Source organism: Ammospiza nelsoni, chromosome Z, assembly GCF_027579445.1.
Source record: "Ammospiza nelsoni isolate bAmmNel1 chromosome Z, bAmmNel1.pri, whole genome shotgun sequence".
NCBI classification, from domain to species: Eukaryota; Metazoa; Chordata; class Aves; order Passeriformes; family Passerellidae; genus Ammospiza; species Ammospiza nelsoni.
In genome coordinates, this window is record NC_080669.1 from 29,745,452 (window position 1) to 29,767,149 (window position 21,698).

Here is a 21,698-nt window from a genome sequence, read left to right on the forward strand (position 1 = left end):
GGGTCTGAGGTGGTTGGCTTTGATGGGAAAAGTTGTCTAATTTACACATTAAAAAAAAAACTCATTAATACACTGAAAGATGTGATTTCTCTGAAGTTTAAGACAATGCAAAGTGATGGAATTCTCCTCCACAGAGAAGGACAAAATGGAGACCACATCACCATGGAATTAACTAAAGGGAAGCTGTCCCTACTCATTAATTTAGGTAACAGCAATAGTCTCATAAAGTCTAATATAGTTACTAGGCATTATTTGACTAAAATTTCTCTTAAACTGTTAAGTGGATTTTAATGTATTAAGTATGATAAACTAGCAGTATATTTTTGAATAATTTTATTTTTTCAATGAAATTAATAGTTTTTATTTTTCTTCTTTCAAGGTGATACTAAAACTTATCCTTCTAATGCCCAAATTAATATTACGCTGGGCAGCCTTTTGGATGATCAACACTGGCATTCTGTTCTCATTGAGCATTTTAACAATCAAGTAAACTTTACAGTGGATAAACACACTCATCATTTTCATGCAAAAGGAGAATTCAGTTATTTGGACCTTGATTATGAGGTGTGAAAATTACCTTTCCTTTATTACATTTATTACCTTTGTTATGCAAATGCATTGAAACAGGCAAAGGAAACAGAACTTAAAGAAGTTTGTAGTCCTTAAGACATTGGGGATTCTCTGTCTGTTAAGGGAATTAATCAAAAAAAAGAGATGTTCTTGGAGTACAAATCTTCCACTAGACTCAACTCAGTATTTTCAAAAGACCATCTTTTTCATCTCAGAATTCATTATTTTAATACCTTTGTTTTAATAGAGCTGCAAGTGTGATAAACAATATTGTAAACATAATGAATGAGACCCAACTCAGTGCTATGATTTAATGAATATTAATGTTATGAATATAAAACTTGATTAAAATTGCAATGTCAGCATAAAAACTGTTGTAGAAATATTTATATCAAGACTAAATCTCTGTTAGATCTGAAAATTATCCTGTGAAAAAATCTTTCTTGCACAAATAGTAAATAAATGAACAGGAGTAGATACAATGTGCTGTGAAATTTTCCTGCCTGTGGTTAAAAATACCACTGTTTCACAGTTGTAATGTGATGACTGGCTGCTTTATGTTTGCCCTATACTGTTTGTTGGATAAGACAATGAATGATAGAGCAGAATGTCAGGAACCTGCAGACTTTATTGTACTCATTCCAATTTTTAAGCATTTTAGAGTTAGATGTCATGCTGTTCTGTGTCAGCATTATTCTATTTCAATATCTGCTCAGAATTTCTGAATGTAAATCATAATGTCAAAGTTTGGAGGATCATACTCATTTAAAAAAACCAAAAGCTAGAGGAAAAATAACTGGTTGGCAATTTGTTTTAAAAATTTTAAAAATTAAAAGGTTAGTAGTTTAGACTGTCAGTTTTTACAATGTTGTCTAGAATAGCTTTGAAATATGTGAGCTCAAATGTTCACTTATCCTGGAATCCTACTGCTGGTGGTGTAAAAGAGTTAAAACATATACTAGAGAAGAACTAAGGTCACGATTGTGGCAGTGCTTTTCTGAAATATTTTACTGCTTTCTAGCAGCTTTTGCCTTAGGGCGGGGATGTATTTAGACAGAATGCTATTCTTGAATCTAGTAGCTCTCAATGGGTTTTTATTTTTGTTAAATCTTCCAGTCTCTCTCTGAAATAAGTAATTTTACAGCACCATACAAAGTAATTGCACAGCCTAAGCATTTTGAAAGGGAAAATGTGCCTCCTTTAGTTTGTTTTAAATCTGTCCTAGAATAATGTAATTTGATATGTTCTTCTTTACTGCTATAGTCGTTATGGTGTGCACAGAGTGGAGAAGTTAGGGTCAAGTTGCTAAAGAAATTGTTGCTAATTGTATTCTCCCTTTTTACACTGTTTTGCACAGTCTCCTTGTACTTGGCCTTGTCCTTCTTCTTGGTTTCACAGCTGTAAAAAATGGACCCTGAAAACTGATTGAAGACACAGATACATCAGAAGAAGAAAAAAAAATGCCAAAATGTCAGAATGATTTGCTACATACATTGGACTTGATATAGCCTATTTTTTTGTTAGCCTATTCTTTTAGCATGTAGATGTGATACAGTGAAATACACAAGTAACAGATTCATTATAGGCCAGTCTTTGACTTCTACTCTTACAGTATAGTCAACTTCTTTCCTTAGAAAATTACTTAATAGTATTATTGATTTCTCTTCTCTTTCTAAGCTCAGCTTTGGAGGGATCCCAGTGCCTGGAAAATCAGGGACATTATCACGCAGGAACTTTCATGGGTGTTTTGAAAATATTTATTATAATGGAGTGAACATTATTGACCTGGCCAGAAGGCATAAATCTCAGATCTACATTGTGGTAAGAGATTTATAGTTAAGAAAGAATAAAAAAGAGACAAAAAGATCACAACCACTTTCAAATCCAACCTGTTAGCACATGTTTCTGGTAAAATCTATGTTAGGTAATGAAAGAAAGATAAAGTAATTACCAAGTTGGGCTACTTTTCATTTTATGCTGCGTAGACTCCTCCTGTTAGAAAAGGCAGGATGCATTTTATTCTTGACATCTTTAGCTGATATTTAGCTATGTCTGATACCACAGTTGTTGTGTGCTTTCTAACTGGGTGACAAAAGTCAATGAGTAACAAGATGCATCAGAAACCATCAAATCTTTGGCTTTGTAGCAGAGTAATAAGAATATGTGTCTGACTAATAAGAACACCAGCAGTACATTTTTTAAGTTCTTTATTACTGAGGACGCTGGTTCACTTTGTCCAGAGAGGTAAAATTTTGATAGATCAGTTCTGTTTTTCAGTTTATACTGATCTGTTTCTGAAAACCTTTAGTTGAGGTTGGTGGGTTTAATGTATTCATTGTGATATGGCCAGAAGTCATATTATCCAAATTCCTACCTTTTAGAGAAGGTAACAAATGTGTTCTGTGTTACAAAAGGCTTTCTAGAAATTTTACTGAGTCCTTCGCTGTTGGTTTTGTTTTTTGTTTTCCTAGTACAACAAGGGTCATCTCTGTAACATGTGTTTATTTAGTAGAAGGAAATGCAGAGGTGTCAGGGAAATCAGCTCAGAATAATTAAAAATGTATTAAATGCTTTCATGATCCAAATATTTTAACTTGGATTTCTGTTCAAAATACAAAGAATCAAATTTGCTCTCTGTCATAGAAGAAGTGAATGAGAGGCATATCTTTCCATGTATAATTCACTTGAAATATTCCAAAATTATGTGAGCTTGTACTGCTGCATAGTATTCTTTCCATGATGCTTATGAATATTGGGGAATGGGCAGTTATAGTAGGCTCTGTGTGGACTAGTGGAAGGGGATCTATGAAATCATCTGTAATAGGAAGTTTCATTACTTTCATGTCAAATGTTCTAAATTGTTGTGCACTACTTTCAAAACTATTTAGGAGATATTTCATGATATAAATAATATAAAAAGAATCTCTGTTACCCCAGAATCCCTGTTAAATGGGCACTTTACTGGGGGAATCTGCAAATGGCCAGCTTTTAGCATTTAACAAGGCTTTTATAATCTGCTGAGTATCTTTTCACTATGTGTCAGTTTAGCTGACTATTCATTTCTGTACAGCTGAGTTCATAAGATAAAGCTTTTACTTATTTATCTATTTTCCTTGAAGAAAATGAAAACCCATAAACTCTAATACTTTGCCACACCAGGGACTAGTGAATATTTTTCTTAAATTGATTTTAAAGCTGCTTCATGTGTGGTCAAAGTTTTATGTATGCTCAAAAGTTTAAAACTTCTTAGTGTTGAACAGAAATTAAGTGCACTTTAAATTCCAAAAACATTAATCTTTAGTAATCCTTTTTCCAGAACAAATTAATTATAGTTCAAATGGTGTCAGCAAGTCACTAGATCAGAGTGTACAGTGTACTACTATCAAGCACCATAAAGTGTTAACTAACTCTGACACCTGATGCAAAAAATTCATTATTCCCTTTCTAGATTTCTTATCTGCATTACTCAGTACAAGTATAGATGCAGGTTACTCTCAGAGTTTTTCAATTAATTCAGCCACAAGTTTACCTAAGACACAGTTATTTCAGAAAAAGGTAAGCACAAAGCAAGCGCTAGGTGCATAAATCAAACTTATCATCTAGTCCATATAAGCCTGCTTGAAAACATATTCCCTCTTAAATTAAGAAGTATGTGTTGTGCATTTGTAAGTAGCAAAAGTTTATATGTGGAATTTTTCTATTTGTGAAAACAAATACTGGAGTTGGTGCACATCTCCAATTGCATTAATTTGGAATTTTTTTTTCGTAAATTTAACACCATCTTAAACAATCAGTGCCAGCTCAACGTTCTTCTCTGCATCCAAGCATTTAGACCCATGGAGGTGTTTACATGCAGTCAGTGGCATGGTATTTGTCACTGAAGAATTTGTCAAGTTCCTAATGCTCACTGAGGCTGAGCCAAGCTAGGAACAAAGCAGATCTTTCTAACTCCTGAAGTAGCATTAAATCAGCCTCATAATTTAGGATCTTACACCATTCCCTCAAAGGTCCTTGCCGCTCTGTGCAGGCAGATGAGTCTACTCTGATCAGACATTAACATTTCTCAAACTGATGATGTTCATGTTTAATTTTTAGACTAATACATCCAAGTACTATGTACCATGTTTTGAAACTCTGCAGTTTCCATGGAGAAATTCTCATGACTCTTCCTAATGCCATATTTGTTTTATTTATTTCTAGGGCAATATGTCCTTCTCATGTTTAGAGCCACAGGTGGTTCCTGTGACATTTCTGAGCTCCAGCAGTTTCCTGGCACTGAGAGGCACATCAGGGCAAGATGAAGTATTTGTCAGTTTTCAGTTTCGCACTTGGAACAAGGAAGGACTTCTGTTATCCAGTAAACTGCACCAGTCTTCAGGTGGTTTCCTCTTATATCTGAGTGATGGGAGAGTCAAAATCAATCTTCATAAAACAGGAAGAGTACTGAGTGACATCGCTGCAGGTAACAGAAATGAAAAAAATTACAAGACTCCTATGCATAAAAGAAAAAAAATTAAAAGTTATTTATTTGCTTTCTTGACTTATTTTTACAATTAGTTTTTGTGCAGCTCTGCTTTACTTGTGGGAATTTTACACCCAATTATTTCTAAATGCGTTTTTTTCTCACAAACATACCTATTCTTTTTTTCCCCATGAGTGAGCAGAAATTACTTGCAGTAATATAGACTGAAAAATTGAGTCCTTAGCTTAACACGTATACAGTATGTACAGCTCATGTGTATGACCTGGCAAATCTAAGCAGCTTTTTCAGTTGTGAAGTGTAAGAAATTTAGTCTCTTATTCTGTCACGCTAAGTCATTAAGATGTTTCTCACCATTTGTGCTTTCAAAAGGTATCAAGTAACAATTTTTTTATAAAGTTTTACATCACTATAAATATAATGTCTGTTATTTTTTAGAGTCCTCAATTGCAGAGATATCCATTAATCTGGGGCAGTGGATGCCCAATACCAGATTGTATTTCAGAAAACCAGGGCAAGTTGGAGTGTATGATTTAAAAATGGGAACTTGAGGAAAATGAATACCTGAGAGCTAAAAGGTCACTTTTGTAGTTAAACACTGAATCAAGACTAGATCATCTACTTTTGGTAGTGCACTGCTAGGCATCCCTCAGGGTAAAACAGATTTTCAGAAAGCTAGTACCTAGTCTAGTCTTCTGATGAGTAATTTCACCCTTGGCAAACAAATATGTCAAGACAAAAGGATGAAGCTACTATAGTGAATACGCAGTCATGTTAGAGAGCATTCAGTTGGGATTCTTAGCAGATTCCAGCTTTAACTTTCTCTCTGCCTGGCAGGAATGGGAGTAAGTCTTTCACAAAGAGCGTCCTCAGTTTTTCTGAGCACTGTTGGCAGTTGATGTGGGATCATCAAGACTGTTGGCCTAGTCAGGAATCTCTGTCTTTGAGGAAATATGGTAGCAGGACAGAAAAATGTTGTCTCCACCTTCAGAGGCTTCTTATAAAATGCTGCTATCCCGTAACGTCCCCATGTAATAATATCATCACCTTCACCTAGCAGCTTGTCATCAGTATTGTACTATCCTCTTGCATTCCATAGATTACAGCTACCTTAGAGCTTCTCATTATTTATGCAAACAAATTTAATTTTGCCCTTTACTTGTAGATGGATTATATGATGTGATGTGATAGGATGAGACCTAAGACAGGAAAAAAGACAGTAAAGAATAGGTGGATACAAGGGATTACAAGGAATTTATGATATAAGGAAATTGAGGCTGGGGTTGGAGTCGTTTCTGTATGGACAAAGACGACCAGAGTCCACTAGCTGGAGCAATATATTGTAGAAGCAATGGTGAATTTGGATGCAGAAAACACATTTATGATATCCAGAACATCACTTGATCTTTGATTCATTCTGATCCATACACAAGCCTGTATTTTTTATTTTATATTCACAAAGCAGAATATTATCAGTGTAAAAGAAGCCAGGTTAGTTCCAGTTATGTAACAAAGACCAAGTGAGAAAGCCCCAAACTAGTTATAATCAGTATAAAGACAAAATAAGAATCAACTGTCTAAATTTTTCTCAAAACTTATTAGGCAGTATAATGCAAAGGGAGCAAAGCAGAATGAAACAGGACAGAGAAACAGCCACAGGATTTGAACATGAGGTCTCCTTAATCTTTGTTCCATGCCCCTGTTTCTTTGATTGATTCCTTACTTTAAATTCTCTTAATAAATGAAAATTCCTTCCCTTTCTTGAGGGGGAAGGGAAGGGAAGGGAAGGGAAGGGAAGGGAAGGGAAGGGAAGGGAAGGGAAGGGAAGGAGAAATGTAGAAGCGAAGGGAGACGACCCGTCCTCTGATCAGCATCGAACTCCGATTTATTGATCCACCATGCACATTTTATAAAAGTGTTAATTAAGTTCATACATATTGCAAAACCCAAGCTCATCATTGGTTACAGATTACACATCAACCCCTCCTTTTGTTTTCAATACCTGTGGTTTGTTATTGAGACCAAGACTTTTTTTCTCATCCTGTTGTGAACAGTTCTCAAGGCCTCCATGTTTGTCACTTTGCTTTCCCATACCAGCCAAGGACAGAGTATTTACTTGTTATTAAAAAACAAGCCTGAGAACGTGCCTGAGAATTTTGTTGTTTACATGATCAGGCATGAGAATTTGCTGCTTACAGCTGCCTTCCACTTTTCCATCAGCTGTATATTTTCATGGCCTTTTTTTCCTTCAAGCCATGTCTGAGCAAAATTCCCCAACAGGGAAGTTTCAGGGGAGGGAAGTTTCAGGGAAGTTTCAGGGGAGGGGAGGGGAGGGGGAGGGGAGGGGAGGGGAGGGGAGGGGAGGGGAGGGGAGGGGAGGGGAGGGGAGGGGAGGGGAGGGGAGGGAAGTTTCAGGGGAGGGGAGGGGAGGGGAGGGGAGGGGAGGGGAGGGGAGGGGAGGGGAGGGGAGGGGAGGGGAGGGGAGGGGAGGGGAGGGGAGGGGAGGGGAGAAAGAACCTGTGAAGTTCATTATGTTTCTACTGGTGTATGATTACGAGTAAAATTTTGAACTATTGATTATTTTAACTCAGGAAAAGACTAAAAGCCTCTAATGACCACAGATAATGTTGAAATTTTCATAAATACTTTGATCCTGTTCCTGTGGGTGATAATAGGTATGGCCCTGGTATTTTTTATTTTCTAAAATAACCAATGCACAAAGAGTACCACTTTAATGACAAGAGATTTCCCTAGGGTTACCATTTGAAAATGTCAATTTCTTAGTAAGAATGTCAGTGGTATATAGTTAGCAGTGATGAATTTGGTTTTTAGGAGCTATTTCAATTGCTGTTCAATTATGTGATGTATGTTACAGAAACTGTTGCCATGCACTGTCATTTTAACAGACTGGCTGATGTTGGTGGCACTTTAACAGCAGTAGGTAGACTTGCACGTGGGGCAGTTTATTCAATTTCAAAGCTGCAATACAATACATAAAATATTAGTGTTAGCATCCCAAAATAAATTGTGACATTCTATGCTGAAACAGAATTTAATGTTCTCATGCTAGGTTAAGCTTCCCATTCATAAAGTCTAAAAGGAGGAATTGTGTTTGTCTTTTTGAAGGCAAAAGCTACAGCAAAATCATCTTATCCTCTTTTGAGAGGAATTTTATCTAACAAAACCATATGGGAAACTTTTCCTTGAGTTTTTGAAGCGTTTGGTGTAGCAATCATTGAAGCAATTTAAGTCTGCATTTGGAGGTTGAGTAATTAAATTATGGATGGTTGGACAGAAGATTTGCTCCCCCACAGGTAGGGACTTACGACCTTACACACATACACACACACACACACACACATAATATTTGATAATTAAATCTGAGCATATTTCTTTGTGCACAAGTCTTAAATTAATTATCCCATGTTTTTTAAGAATTTATTTAACCATATAAAACCGAGGAGAATGGCATATCATTTCCTAACTAAGTCATAGTAAGTTCTATCTTTCTTTTGCAGAATGACTGCTTAATGTCTTTAATTGGTAGCCTCTTTTGCAAGTGGTACATCAAATATTCACAAAGAAATAACATAGGTTTAAAAAAAAAACAGAAATCAACACAAAGTTAACTTGTTTTGAATTATGAGACCAAATTGAATTATAGTATTTGTAAAAGTTGGACCCTACTACTCAGATTGTTCTGTGACCCTCTATTTCTATGAAGCTTTTAATTTCCATGCAGCTTTTAAGTGATGTTAATAATAATGGAATTTCATTGTTATACTTCAGACTAATCTATAAATTACTTTCTTTAAACATTTTTTTTTGTTTCTCACTGATCTCCTAATAATTTATATACACTGCATTTTATACATGTGTTCCTGAGGTTGGGTATCATTGTTCTGCAAGACGTCCCATAGACCCAATTTTAAAACTTAGATTTAAAGTGCTAGAACTAATGAGAATAAATGGACATCTTGTTTAACAGCTACGTTATTATGTACTAAAAAAATCAATTGCTTTGTTTTTCCTGTTTGTTTGTGGTTAAGCATTTTTTTAACTCATAATAGAGCAGCAGACAATATAAGTTTCAGATGGAATGTAGATGTTGGTACTCCACTGGCCTCTTCCACTTAGATGTTTTACCACTCAGTGGCTCCACAAAAGCAAACATGAATTTAGTCAAAGTTCTCAATTCAAGGGCTAAAATGAACAGTTTTCTTCAGAGTGTCTTGTGCTCCCACAATGGCATTCCTTAGTTCTCAGACTTAATAAAAGGGATTTCTAGGAAGTCTTAACTTCAGCTGTATGAACATTGGTGAATATCTCTAACCATGCCGACCATTAAGAAGGGGAGATAAAATACCCATTCCAAAATTATATACTAGGTCAGCAAGGTGAATTGCAATCAACAAACCAAACAGTGTAAAATTCATACTATTAATTTTCCAGTAACCAAAATTTCTGGTGGTCTTAAATACCCTTCTTTATATGTTAGGACAGTCTCTTACCTATCTTCACTGTCAAATATTTCAAGATTTGGAATATGGTTTATCCACCAGAACAAGAGGCTACTGAAGGAGGCTACACAACTAAGAATTGAAAGCATTTATCCTTCTAACAATTAAAATAAAGTGGCAGAGTTTATTGCTAAATTTAATATTTTCAGTAATGACACGGGTAGTGAGATCAAGTGTATCCTCAGCAAGTTTGCTGATGGCACAAACCTGAGTGGTGCAGTTGATTCGCTCAAAGGAAGGAATGCAACCCTTGGTAGATTTGAAGATGGATGATGCTTGGTAGACTTGAAGAATGGACCCATGTGAAGCTCATGAAGCTCAGCAAAGCCAAATGAGAGTTTCTGCACCTGGGTTTGAGTGCTCCCCAGTATCAGTATAGGCTGGGGGAGGAAGGGTTTAAGGGTGGGCTTGCCAAGAACTTGGAGGTGCTGGTAGATGAGACCCCCACCTCAAGAACTCCTTCAAGCTCTAGGGTCCCCAGCACAAGAAAAACATGGTCCTGCTAGAAGGAGACTGGAGGAACGGTATGAAAATTATCAGAGGGCTGGAGCACATCTCCATGAAGACAGGCTGAGAGAGTCGGTATTGTTCAGCCTGGAAAAAAAAAAAATTAGGGAGACCTTTTTGTGACCTTTTCATACTTAAGGCCTATAATGGCGATTTTTATTCCTTTTTTCCTCCCAGGATCTGTAGTGGCAGAACAAGAGGTGACAATTTTAAAGTGAAACAGGTTATATTTACATGTTCCACTCCTGGAAATTATCAAGGTTATGTTGTATGGGGGTTTTGGCAATGTGATCCAGTAAAAAAAGTCCCTGCAAAGAGCGGCATAGATTAAACTGGTTTTTAAAGGCCACTTGCAGCCCAAAATGTTATCTGATTCTAGAGATTTTTTTAATTTCTAAAGGAAGAGATAAAGTATTAAAGAGTTGTGACTGAGGAAAATTTCAATCATCATGAGAGGCTGGGGCTAAAGCAAAATGTTTAGGATTTCTTGTTACGTGTTCCTTAATAAATATGCTTATTAAAGTAAGGAAAAAAGGTATATAGGACTAATATTATCTTAAATATATCGGAGATGTTATCTAGGTGATAGTTCATCTAAGTTTGCAATGTCCTTCTAGGGTTTATCTCTTCATTTTATTATGATCTTGTATTTAGATTATGGTAATCAACAATGTGTGGATCCCAATTATGCTATAATTTAGCTATTTGAACCTTTTCATCTTTCTCTTTTTATTTCTTTTCTTTCTGTTTGAATGAATCTCTTAACTCATGGACTGCTACTGCAACATATACAGCATGTTCTAGAGAGGACTACTTAAATACATGAAGTTTCAAGAGGGAAATCACAGATCACAAATCATAGACACTCTGCAGTCAGAAAATTCTTTGCCTAATTTAGAGGTTGTATTCTTTATTCTTCACTGAAAGAAGTACCTCTGCTCTGAGGAATACTCAAGAACAGGATTGACTTTAGGCACTTGTTAAAGATAATAACATGGTTACAAGCTACCCTGAATAGAATTTATTTATGTGTATATAAGTGCTTTCCAGAATCAAGGCTATAGTTTTATTGCTTTGTGGCACCTTACACCTACACAGCCAGGAGTAATGTAAGTTTGTGGTCATGGCTTAACTCTCAGAATATTTTCCCACACATGTCCAATAAAAGAATCAGCTGAAAGCAAAATTGTCTTGTGACATTGACATGATTATTACTGAAGCTTTTAGCATCTGCAGTATTTTACTATTTTGCCATATTGTAATATAATGACCACTTTGTAACAGTGTAATAAAAATATGTATTATGTGTAAAATACTGTATCCACCATCACAATGATGTTTTAATGATAGCCTCCTTGGATTGGGAGGACACTCCTCGCAATCGTTACATTAAATGAATGTATTACAGATAATTCGGCTACAACAATAGTACTATAACACTAAGACTTATTCAGTGAAGTAGCTTTATTTTTTATCTACCAAATGTGAAGCAAGGTTCTGTCTTCACTAAAGATGCTTATGCTTATTAAGTTCTTTTTCATTTTACTATCACTTGGAGATTTTATGTGGGCTATGATTGCTCTCTCTTGGTTCTTTCTCCTTTCAATTCTAAAACATTTAGATAGTATAATTAGATAGTATTAAAATAGTATAATAAAACATTTAGATAGTATAATAGGTAAAAGTTCATACTAAATTTTGGGGGTTTATTTTTCTTTCAGGTGCTGGATTAAATAACGGCCAGTGGCATTCTGTATCCCTCTCTGTCAAAAGGAATCGGATCAGTGTAAGAGTGGACAATGATGTGACCTCGTCTGCTCATGCTTTCACACCTCTGCAGATTTATTCAGATGTTTTCTACTTTGGAGGTAAAATATCGTTGTTTGTTTATCAAAGCTATATCCAACAGTTACACATCAATTTTTCCTGACAAACCTAATCAAATGAAAATAGTTATTTAGCTTGCTTCAAGTCCTTTTTGCCTAGCTTGGTTCAGGCACTGTTCTGATATTTTCAGTTTTCATTAAATTTTACCATATTGGGTAGAATAAATCACTACCTTAAATTTTTGGTCACTTTTTAGATAACTTGTATTGTGTTCTGATAATTGAATATAGTCTGGCTGGCAATCCAACAGACACACAAAGGTTTCTCTTTCTGCACACTTCTTGTTTTGCCAAATGAATATTTTACCGAGTCTTCCACTGGAATGACTTCAAGTTTTCACCTCAAGTAAATGCTTATCTTGTAAATACCCTCTTTGTACATAGACTTTTTAGTTTGTTTTGTTTTTTTTTTTTAACGCAGTGATATAACTTATCTACGTTTGATAAATATAATTTGTGCCTAAAAACTTATATGTACATATGTCTTCATTTTTCTAGGAATATCAACAGTCATCTGTCATCAAGGGATTATGTCATTAATGACATGTATTGTTATTGATAGAGTGGAGCAGATTGTTCTGTTATTCATATAATTCTTTTGGGAATGGGCTGCATAGAAACAATGATAAACATTACCTGAGTTCATTGGTTGTTTGCCTAGTGCTTCCTCTCTTTTAAACAATAATGGTTAAATTGCTAAATTATTAATTATTTAATAATAATGATGAAATTTCTGTGAAAACTGAGAAGGTTATCTACAAAACACTAAATAAGTATGGACCCAGTCATTGTCCACAGATCACTTCCCTTGAAACAACGGCTTTTAAATAAATTTCATGTTCACAGATATGCACTTAGTACAGTACACGTGAGCATTCACGTGAATTTTCATGTCTGGCATCTACCATGTAATATTAAAAATACCCCTTGACTTGGCTAGTAGTCAGCAAAAGCAGAGAAAGATGCAAAATACTACTCTTGGGTAACCCTTCTATGTTCGTTCAGGTTCCCAGATCTCTGATGAGGTGATTTTCACCATTGCAGGGTTGATGGCACAAATGAACAGTTCAGAAGGGATGTGGGGATCTACAAAAAGAAGCATATTCAATTAAGTTGTAGAAGGACACTTCTATTCATGTTTTGCAGTGTGGAGAGGACAAATTAATTCCATACTGGAAGAAGCAACTGCATATCCGTCCCTCACATTCTCTGACCTCAGCCTTATCACTGAAATCTGCAGCTCATGCATCTCATACAAAGTTAGGGAATTCTAGAAGTGGTTTTCTGAGTTTAGAAAATTCTTTATTAAATTTTTATGTTATATGCCACTGTCAAAATCCAGACAATGCGTTTTTACTTTCTTTCCAAGTTTATATGAATATTTACCATGTTTGTGCTGTTTGTTAAAATATGAGTATCAGCCTTTCAGGGGAGATGTCCTGGGGACATGGTGATTTGTTTACTTGTTTTAATGAATACAAATTATGCAGGAAATGTGTGTGTTTAACTAGGAAAATGTGTAATAAACATGAAAATATCTTAGTGTTATGTCAGCACTATTTCTAGTCATGCCATCATCAAAGATCTCTAATCTCTCTCAGTTCTTGTAATAAAAACTAACCACAACTAGAAGAGAAAATGAGATAATTGAGTTTTGCAATAAGTAAATAATATAAATTTAATGATTAAAGGATTTTATCTTTAATATTCAGTCAACAATTGTAAGGAAACACAATTTAATTAATGTTAATGGTATTTGTCTCTTCTCTAACAGAAGACAATTTTTGAAAAAGAGACACCAAGAAAAATATCTGACACACGATTTTGTAAGATAGCTATGCCAAAATTTGTAAACTTTTCCTACTTTCTCTGGCCTTTATTTATTTGTTTGTTTGTTTATCTACTATTTATTTATTTAAGCTCTACTGGAAGTATTTAATTCTCAAATGAGCATTATATTTTTCACCAGAAATGACAGAATTTATGTTACCGTTCAACTGTAGAATGCTGTAAGGCATGTGGTTAAACTTGTAATTCATTTGTTTGGTTCTGAAAACTTCCTGTGCTCTTATTTTTACTTTTGCAAGTTTGCATATTTGTTGTTCTTAAAGCAACACACCAAGTAGATGAAAAACATTTGCCTTTAGAAACATGATAAGAAATTTGAACAGTTTGGCTCTTGAGCGGATTTATGAACACTCCAAGTCTATCAACTTGTAAAATTTCAGTTTTAATACTTTTTCTAATCTAAATTTTTCAAAAATATATCTATACTACTTATGTTTTTGCACACTTATTTGAATATATTTAGTAGTTTCCACTATCATTTTGCTTTCCTATATCATAAGCCTCTTCAATATCTTTACTGGACTTCAGAAGTACTCATTAGCTCTGTGGAACAGAAAAGTGTCTTAAAACTCATTGCTTTCTATTTCCTAGAATAAGAAGGTCTTCAAATGCTGTAAACCAGAATGCAGTATTGTTTGACTAAGATCAAGGGATGACCCTTGTACATCATTGCAGAAACAACATTACCCTGTGGAAGAAAGTCAAATAAAGCATTGCAGTGTAGTGTTTACCTGCCACTGGGAAAAACTGCTCAATGTACATGTTTTAAATCAAATCAGGATTAAAGCAATTTATTTATTTTTACAAATGTTTACTTATTTGGCAATCAGTGAACAAGGCATTTCAGGACCAGTAAGACGATAGATAAACCACAATATTAAATTCTTACAGAGTGTGTACATCCAGATGGTATGTAGTCTAAGCCTCAGTTCTGATCAAGTCTTAGATCAAGATGTACTGGGATATGACCACTCAAGCCATTTACATCTGCAAAGATGGAAATCTTAAAACTTCTTGGGGCACATTGTTCTGATATGGACCACTGTCAACATAAAAACACTTGTTGCTTGTGTCTTCTGCCTTATGATCCAAATATGCAGGTTTATATTTTTGTCCTTTGCCTCCTATCCCATCACCATGTACTGCTGGAAGTAGTCCTGCTCTATATTCTCTGTGCCATCTTATTTTCTCTTCTTAAGACTGAGCAGGCCCAGATCTGTCAGCCTCTCCTTATAACTGCATTCAGCTTCCAGCCATCTTGGAGGCCTCCCGTGGCCTCACTCTGGGACACTGATGTCCTTCCTCCCCTGTACTGGGGAGCCCAGAGCTACAGCACTCTCGATACGGCCTCACAAGTGCCATGTAGCAGGAAGAACCACTTCCCAAGACTTGCTGACTGTGCTCTTGGTAATACATACCAGAATGGCATTGGCCTTCCGTGCTGCAAGAGCACTTCCCCAGATCATATTCCACTTGATGGTCACTAGGATTTCAGGCCTCTCTCTGGACAGTTATCCTCCAATTTGGATTGTTGCGTGGACTTGCTTCATGTCAGATTAAAAATCTTGATCTTGTTCTTAATGGATTTCATGGCAATCCTGTCCAGGTCCCTTTGAGTTTCAGCCCCATTCTCCGACATATTGTCCCTGCCTCTGGTTTGGTATCAGTTGCATGCTTGCTGAAAGCACATGCTGCCTCATCATCCAGGTCATTAATCAAGACATTGTAGATGTCACTACTGATCTCTAAAGAATCTTCTGCTCCCTGATCATCAGCTGGACTTCGCAGCATCAACTGCCTGCTTATCCCACCCAGATATATTGTGAATCTGGTGATAGGGACACTGTAGAAAGCTGTCAAGTTTTTGCTAAAGTCATGATATGCAATGCTCAGTGCTCTCCCTTTATCTATACTGTTCATCACTTCAGCAAAGAAAATAAAGACCTCAGTCAGGCATAATTTAACCTTGAAGCTAAAGTTAGCCAGTTAACTTCCTGTCCTTTGCATGTTTAGAAATGGCTTTAAGAGGTTTTGCTCTGTGAATTTGCCAGGCACCTCAATAAGAATAACAGTCCTCTAGTTTTTTGAAGATGGGTGGAACTTTTCTTGTTCAGCATATTGCCAAGACCCTTTGAGGACTAAGATGTTAATGGATTCACAATGACAATGGCAATTGTTCAAATGGCATTGACCCGCTCCTGCAACGTCCTCAGGTACACCTTGTTCCTTTGCTGTGTTCCTTTACCACGGATACTCCATTCATTTTTTCATGCTCTGCTAGGTTATGGGAATCCTAAGGATCAGTTTTACTTCTTCCTTTCCAGTAAAAGGAAACAATTCTTCTCTAGACCCTTGTTGTTAAGTCCCCTGCCCCATGAGATATATGTATAATATCCATAATCTCATTAGCCTTCGTTTTCTTACTGTTGAACCTCCTAAAATTTTTTTTGTTGTATTTCAACATCTTTGGCAAGTTTTATCCCCTCTTGGTTTCCTAAGTGCATTCCTAGACACGCAGGTTATGTCTTTGTATTCCCCTATATGTTGCATGTCCCTGCTACCACATTTTGTGTCCTTTCTTTTTGTGTTTGCACTCACTCAGGAACTCACTCAGGAGTGTTTATGTTTGCAGGCCTTATGCCACACTTGATTAACTATTTTGATACCGCTATGGACTTCTCTTTTGCTCTGAAGACCTTTTTTGTTGAAATCTCTCCAGCCCTTTTGGTCTCCAAGGCAATTTTTAATGGTATCCTCAAAACAGATCCTGAACAGAAAAATTTTGGCTCTTCTGAGGTCAAGGGTTATAATTCTGGAGTTTATTTCTCTCTCTCTTCTCTGTGGCTCATAAACTCCACAGCTTCACCTTCATGTTTGCTGCAACCAAGCCTGTCCTTGACCTTTACATTTTCAATCATCTCTTCCTTGTCCATGAGTGGCATGTTCAGTGGCAGGAGCATCTTCAGTACTTTACAAAATATTCTTAACAGCTGACAGAGTAAAGTGACTTTAGTTAGTAACTGGTTTTGGGTTTTTTTTTTCTTATTTCACTTCAATTGTGACTTAAAACTTGTTCTGATCATGTGACTGTGTTGTAACCTAACATTCTGTTCATATCTTGATTCTGCTCATTGCTTTGGAGCTTTTGTTTCAGTTATCCTTTAACGGAATTTTTAGTGATATTTTGCATATGCTTTCAAAACAGTAAGACTGCAAAGAAGTATTTCTTTTCAGTCATACAACCATGGCTTAATCAGAAGAGCTTCTGGCTAAAGTCCCCCAGTCACAAAGTTTAAAATGTGTAGAGGTTATAAAAGTTCAATTTACTTTCGGAGTATATAAAGTTTTTCAATAAAATATTTCTTTTCAGTGCCAGTTTTTATTCTTTTTTCAGGCTGTCCAAGCAGTGGAAACATTTCTGAATGTAATACCTCATTTGGTGGTTTTCAAGGATGCATGCAACATATTTCCATTGGTAACAAAGCAGTGGATATCATCTCTATTCAGCAGAACGGTTTTGGCAATTTCAGTGATCTTCAGATAGATTTATGTGGCATTACAGACAGGTGAGGAAATAATGTTTACTCATTAATTTATTTATGCCTGTGTTTTGTTTCTAATAGTGATTTGATGACAAAGAACAGAACACTGTTACAAAATAACATGCTGTTTCTTTTGTAAGAATTTAGAAATCCTGAATAAATGCAGAATATGTAGCATATAGCAAATAGGCTTCCTTTTACTGCAAATAAAATTAAATTTGAATAAAATTATTTTATGTTTCTGACAAATTTAAGTATTTTGCTTTCTTCTCAAATGAGCTGCAGACACAAATCCCCTACTGCAACCTGTAGTCCCATCCACCTTTTAATATACTATGTTTTTTACAAGTTACTGCTGTTTCCTATCTTCTACCTCTCCAGAAACAAAGTATAAAATATCCATCACAGTGAGTGAACAATTGTCTTTTAGACCACGGTCAGAACTAATCTCATAACCTGCAATTAGCATCTATCTAAAAGAATGGCTAGTTGAAGTGTCGCTCCCCAAAGGAAAGTCCCTCCCCAAAGAGGGATACATTCCCAGTAATGGAAATGCTTGAAGGACATTGCTGGACTTCAGTGTAGTGAAAGCAGAGCAGGTTGCAGAACAACACAAGCTGCTGAGAAGGGAGCAAGTGAGCAAACAAACAGTCAAAGAAGGAGAAGTTTTATTCTGTAGACTCCAGAGAATGCAGTCACAGACAGATACCCTGTTCTTAATCCCGAAGTGTTTTTCTTGGACACAGCTGAAAAGCTGTACTGAAAGGACACAGCAGACAGAGGAGAAATTATGTACTTTTGAATAATTCTCCCTCACTTTCTATATTTCTAGTCCTCATAAGGTGTCTTTTAGTTTCAAAAACTCTGTCTGTTGAATTATAAGACTTTTCAAAAGTTGTATCTTTTTCGGAAAACGCTGTAGGCAGAAATCTGCTTTAAGACAATAGCCAGTTTCAGGATCAGTCACACAACCTTACTTCTGTGACCTGCAATCCCTTCCTAGAGATAACACGGTGTACAGATATCCATGTTCTTATTTTGGAAACAGTCACTACTCCTTGTAGATGAAAGATGGAAAAAATACTAGCTATTTACCTAATTCTTCTTAAAATTTTAAGGAGAGAAAAGTCCAACATGAGGATAAAATTTCTTAAGATCAGTGATACAAAAGGAAAATAACATCTTTATGGGAGATTCGTGGTTGGTTGGTTATGTTTTCTCAAATATTTTCAGATCTTAATTTATGTCTCTTCTTCTATCTTGACCATTGTACCTTTCTTGCATTGGCTCTCAATCTAAGCAAACATTTAGTTTTCAGTTCCCATCATGCTAAGCATATGTCTTCCTGATTTATCAAAATGGAAGTTTAATCTACTCATCTTTATATTTCGTTACCCTCATTGTATTTTTTTTTTCAAAATAGACTACTTTTAAAAATCCTGTCTGATCTTGTTCTGTCTTGCTTCTGGGACTATTTCTTTCTCGTTGCTTTGCACAGTATCATTTAATTCAATATCTGCTGCTTGTAGTTTGGAACAAACTTCATGTTTCTCTTTAACAAATTAATTCTGCATCTCACCATAAATCCCAGGTGGTAAAGCACATATATTTGGCAAAATTAAAACTGCTTACATGTTTTAAACAATATTTAATAGGTAGCTTGTATGATCCTGCGGACCATATTGTTTGAGAAAAAATGATTCATTCCTACCATGATTTATAAATGTCTTTGAATGCCCGAAGCTAAGGAGCATTTTGTGTTCCCAGTAGTAAATATCTCCCTAAAGGTGAGCACAAACAAATCGCTTCTTTATCTTGGAGTCTTTATGCGAGTCTTTAGATCTTCAGTTCCAAATAATGAACCATGGCCCAAATTCTGGAGTTATTGACAGCTTTTTGTAATAGAAGTGATTGACACCTAAATGGAGTCCTTTTGTATTAGTTTTACGTATTTGAAGTGCATGAAAACAAATAATATTTACTCTTTGCATAGCAAACTGGATTTATATGCAATGGTAAATAAACTGAAAACAATTCTGTTTAATCCGTTCTTTACCTCACATATACACATTTAGTATATGAAGAGTGTTTTTTATGAGATTTACAATCTTCATGGAGAGATGTTTAGTTAATAATTAATTTTTCTGAATATAAATTATTAACTTTTTTTATCCATTTTATACAAACAAATGCTGTACCGTTTTCCTATTTGCAGTTTTCTCAGTTTGATAAACTTTCTCATTCCTTATCCTACTCTTCAATTGTTATGACTGTTTGCAGTCATCAATCTTTCCATGATCCCTCATTCAGCCATTTCATTTCAGGACATCCTTATACTGTTCTATTGCTCATACATCTCTTATGTGTGCAAACAATTCTCTTCATATATTTCTCCTTACTATCTTTTCTCTCAGCTCCTTTATCAATATATATTGGTTTAATAACTCCTAATTAGCTATAAACCATTCACAAAATCACTTTAAAGGACACGGTGTCATTTAAATGCATTGCAATGTTAGCATATTTAGTCTCTGAGGAGAGAGTACCAGATGCGTCTGTCCTAATTATATTGAGCCCTACACAGAAACATACCATTTCCTACCAGGAGCTCTTGCCTTTTTGTCCTGCCAGCAACATACAAAAAAAATGATTGAACGGGTTTATATCTTTAAAAAGAAAAAGCCAAAAATAAAAATTATGATCACTGCACAGTTCTGAAATAGTTTTTTTCACTTTTTTGTTTGAACAAGCTGAAAAATGAAGAAATAATAGGCATAAAAAATGCAGCAGTTATTTACTTTTTAAAAAGGATATTTTAGCCATAATTTAGAATCAGGATAAAGAAATCGTATACAGAAAAAAAATATATCTAGTTAAAACTGACATAAAAAGTTCTTATCTTTCCCTTTCTTTAGCGCAGCTATATTCATATTTTGGATCAGTATTCTCCTCTCAATATTAGTTTATAGTTATTAATAGGCTGCTGCCTTGGTTTAAAATATTATATAATTTTCAGAAGCCATGCACTTAAAAGCATATTATCAAGAAATATGCGGCAAATGTTTCATTAGCTGTTGCTTTTCTGGTTTTAGCAGACATAAAAATTATTTTTTATAGATTGAGTATTAGAAATACTGTTTCAAATATGAGAGTTTTTTGAGAAAATTACCTTGTTCAAAGAAAGCTGTGTCCTAAATCTTGCTTTGGGGTAGGGTTGCAGCATATAATGTAATTTACATTTACTTTGATGTAGCAAGTGGCTACTTTCTATTATACATTCCAAAGCAGACGAAGAAACTTAATGTTAAAAGATTTAAATTTATTGTTTTAAGATTTAAATTATACTTTTAACTTGTTTGCACTTTCATTAAGGTTGGTTCAAACATTATCAATTTCTTCAAAGCTTTTCATCTTGTGAAAAATATTAGGAAGATTAATTAGTAGGGACAGGGAGTTAATACAAGTAAAGGCCATATAAAACACAATTTTTAGATAATGTCTTTATCAAAAAGGCGTAGGACACAAAATGTGACTGAAATAAAAGCTGACCAGCTGTCAGTGAATGCACTGAAGGTCTTGAATGGCAGTTTTGCTAGAGATTTGTGTTTCTAATAACTGATGATTAGAAAGAGAAATAGAGTATTTACCTAAGAAACATTAGTATGTATATTTATGTAATTCAGTCAAACAAAGTAATTAAAATAATTGTAAGCCTGATGCCTAAATTTTATCTTTAGGCTCCAAAACATAATTCAATGAGACACATATCATCTGTTGACTAGTCTTAGGAACACGTTTTTTGAGTGAGAGAATAGATACAAGATTAGCTGTTTCACTGCCAAAAATGTCACAGATTGCCTTGAAAATAGATGACATCTATCAGTTTACTTACTTTACCTATACTTCACCTGCTACTTCTTTTTTAATTCCCTCCTGTGAAAACCACTTATCCTTGTTTATAAACATGAAAGAAAGATAAAGTTCTTGGAGTGCCATGAGCAGTGAATGTGCAAAGACCCTGAATTATTCATAGGGCAGATGTGAAATGCTGGACTTTCTGCAATCCTAATTTAATATTCTCTTAATATTTCTTGGATGAATTAAAAGGTATTTTAAGATCCTGTGAATATTAGTGGGCATGTTGTTTTTGTTCCTTTTTTTTCCTGTGGCTAATGTCAACAGTAAAGTAATTTTACACTTTCTGTACTGTATCATGCACATAAACTCAGTGCAGTTAGAATGTTAACTAATTTCTAAGGTGAAAAGCTAGTTAATAATTGGTTAAAAGCTAGTTGATAATTAGTTGAAGTGTGCCAATCTATTTCAATGTATTTTCAGCTGCATT

At 35.2% G+C, this 21,698-nt stretch overlaps 1 protein-coding gene across 2 annotated transcripts in view; it reads left to right on the forward strand.

Moving 5' to 3' along the window:
- CNTNAP4 (contactin associated protein family member 4) overlaps positions 1–21,698 on the forward strand; it is a 208,017-nt gene that overhangs the window by 139,790 nt on the left and 46,529 nt on the right. The window contains exons 5-10 of one of the 2 annotated variants that reach the window (XM_059492753.1): positions 2–205; positions 380–564; positions 2,248–2,391; positions 4,771–5,032; positions 11,799–11,945; positions 17,206–17,377. In XM_059492753.1, the coding sequence (XP_059348736.1) occupies positions 2–205; positions 380–564; positions 2,248–2,391; positions 4,771–5,032; positions 11,799–11,945; positions 17,206–17,377 (1,114 nt within the window). The remainder of the gene's footprint in view (position 1; positions 206–379; positions 565–2,247; positions 2,392–4,770; positions 5,033–11,798; positions 11,946–17,205; positions 17,378–21,698) is intronic. The other variant, XM_059492754.1, reaches the window with a different exon arrangement.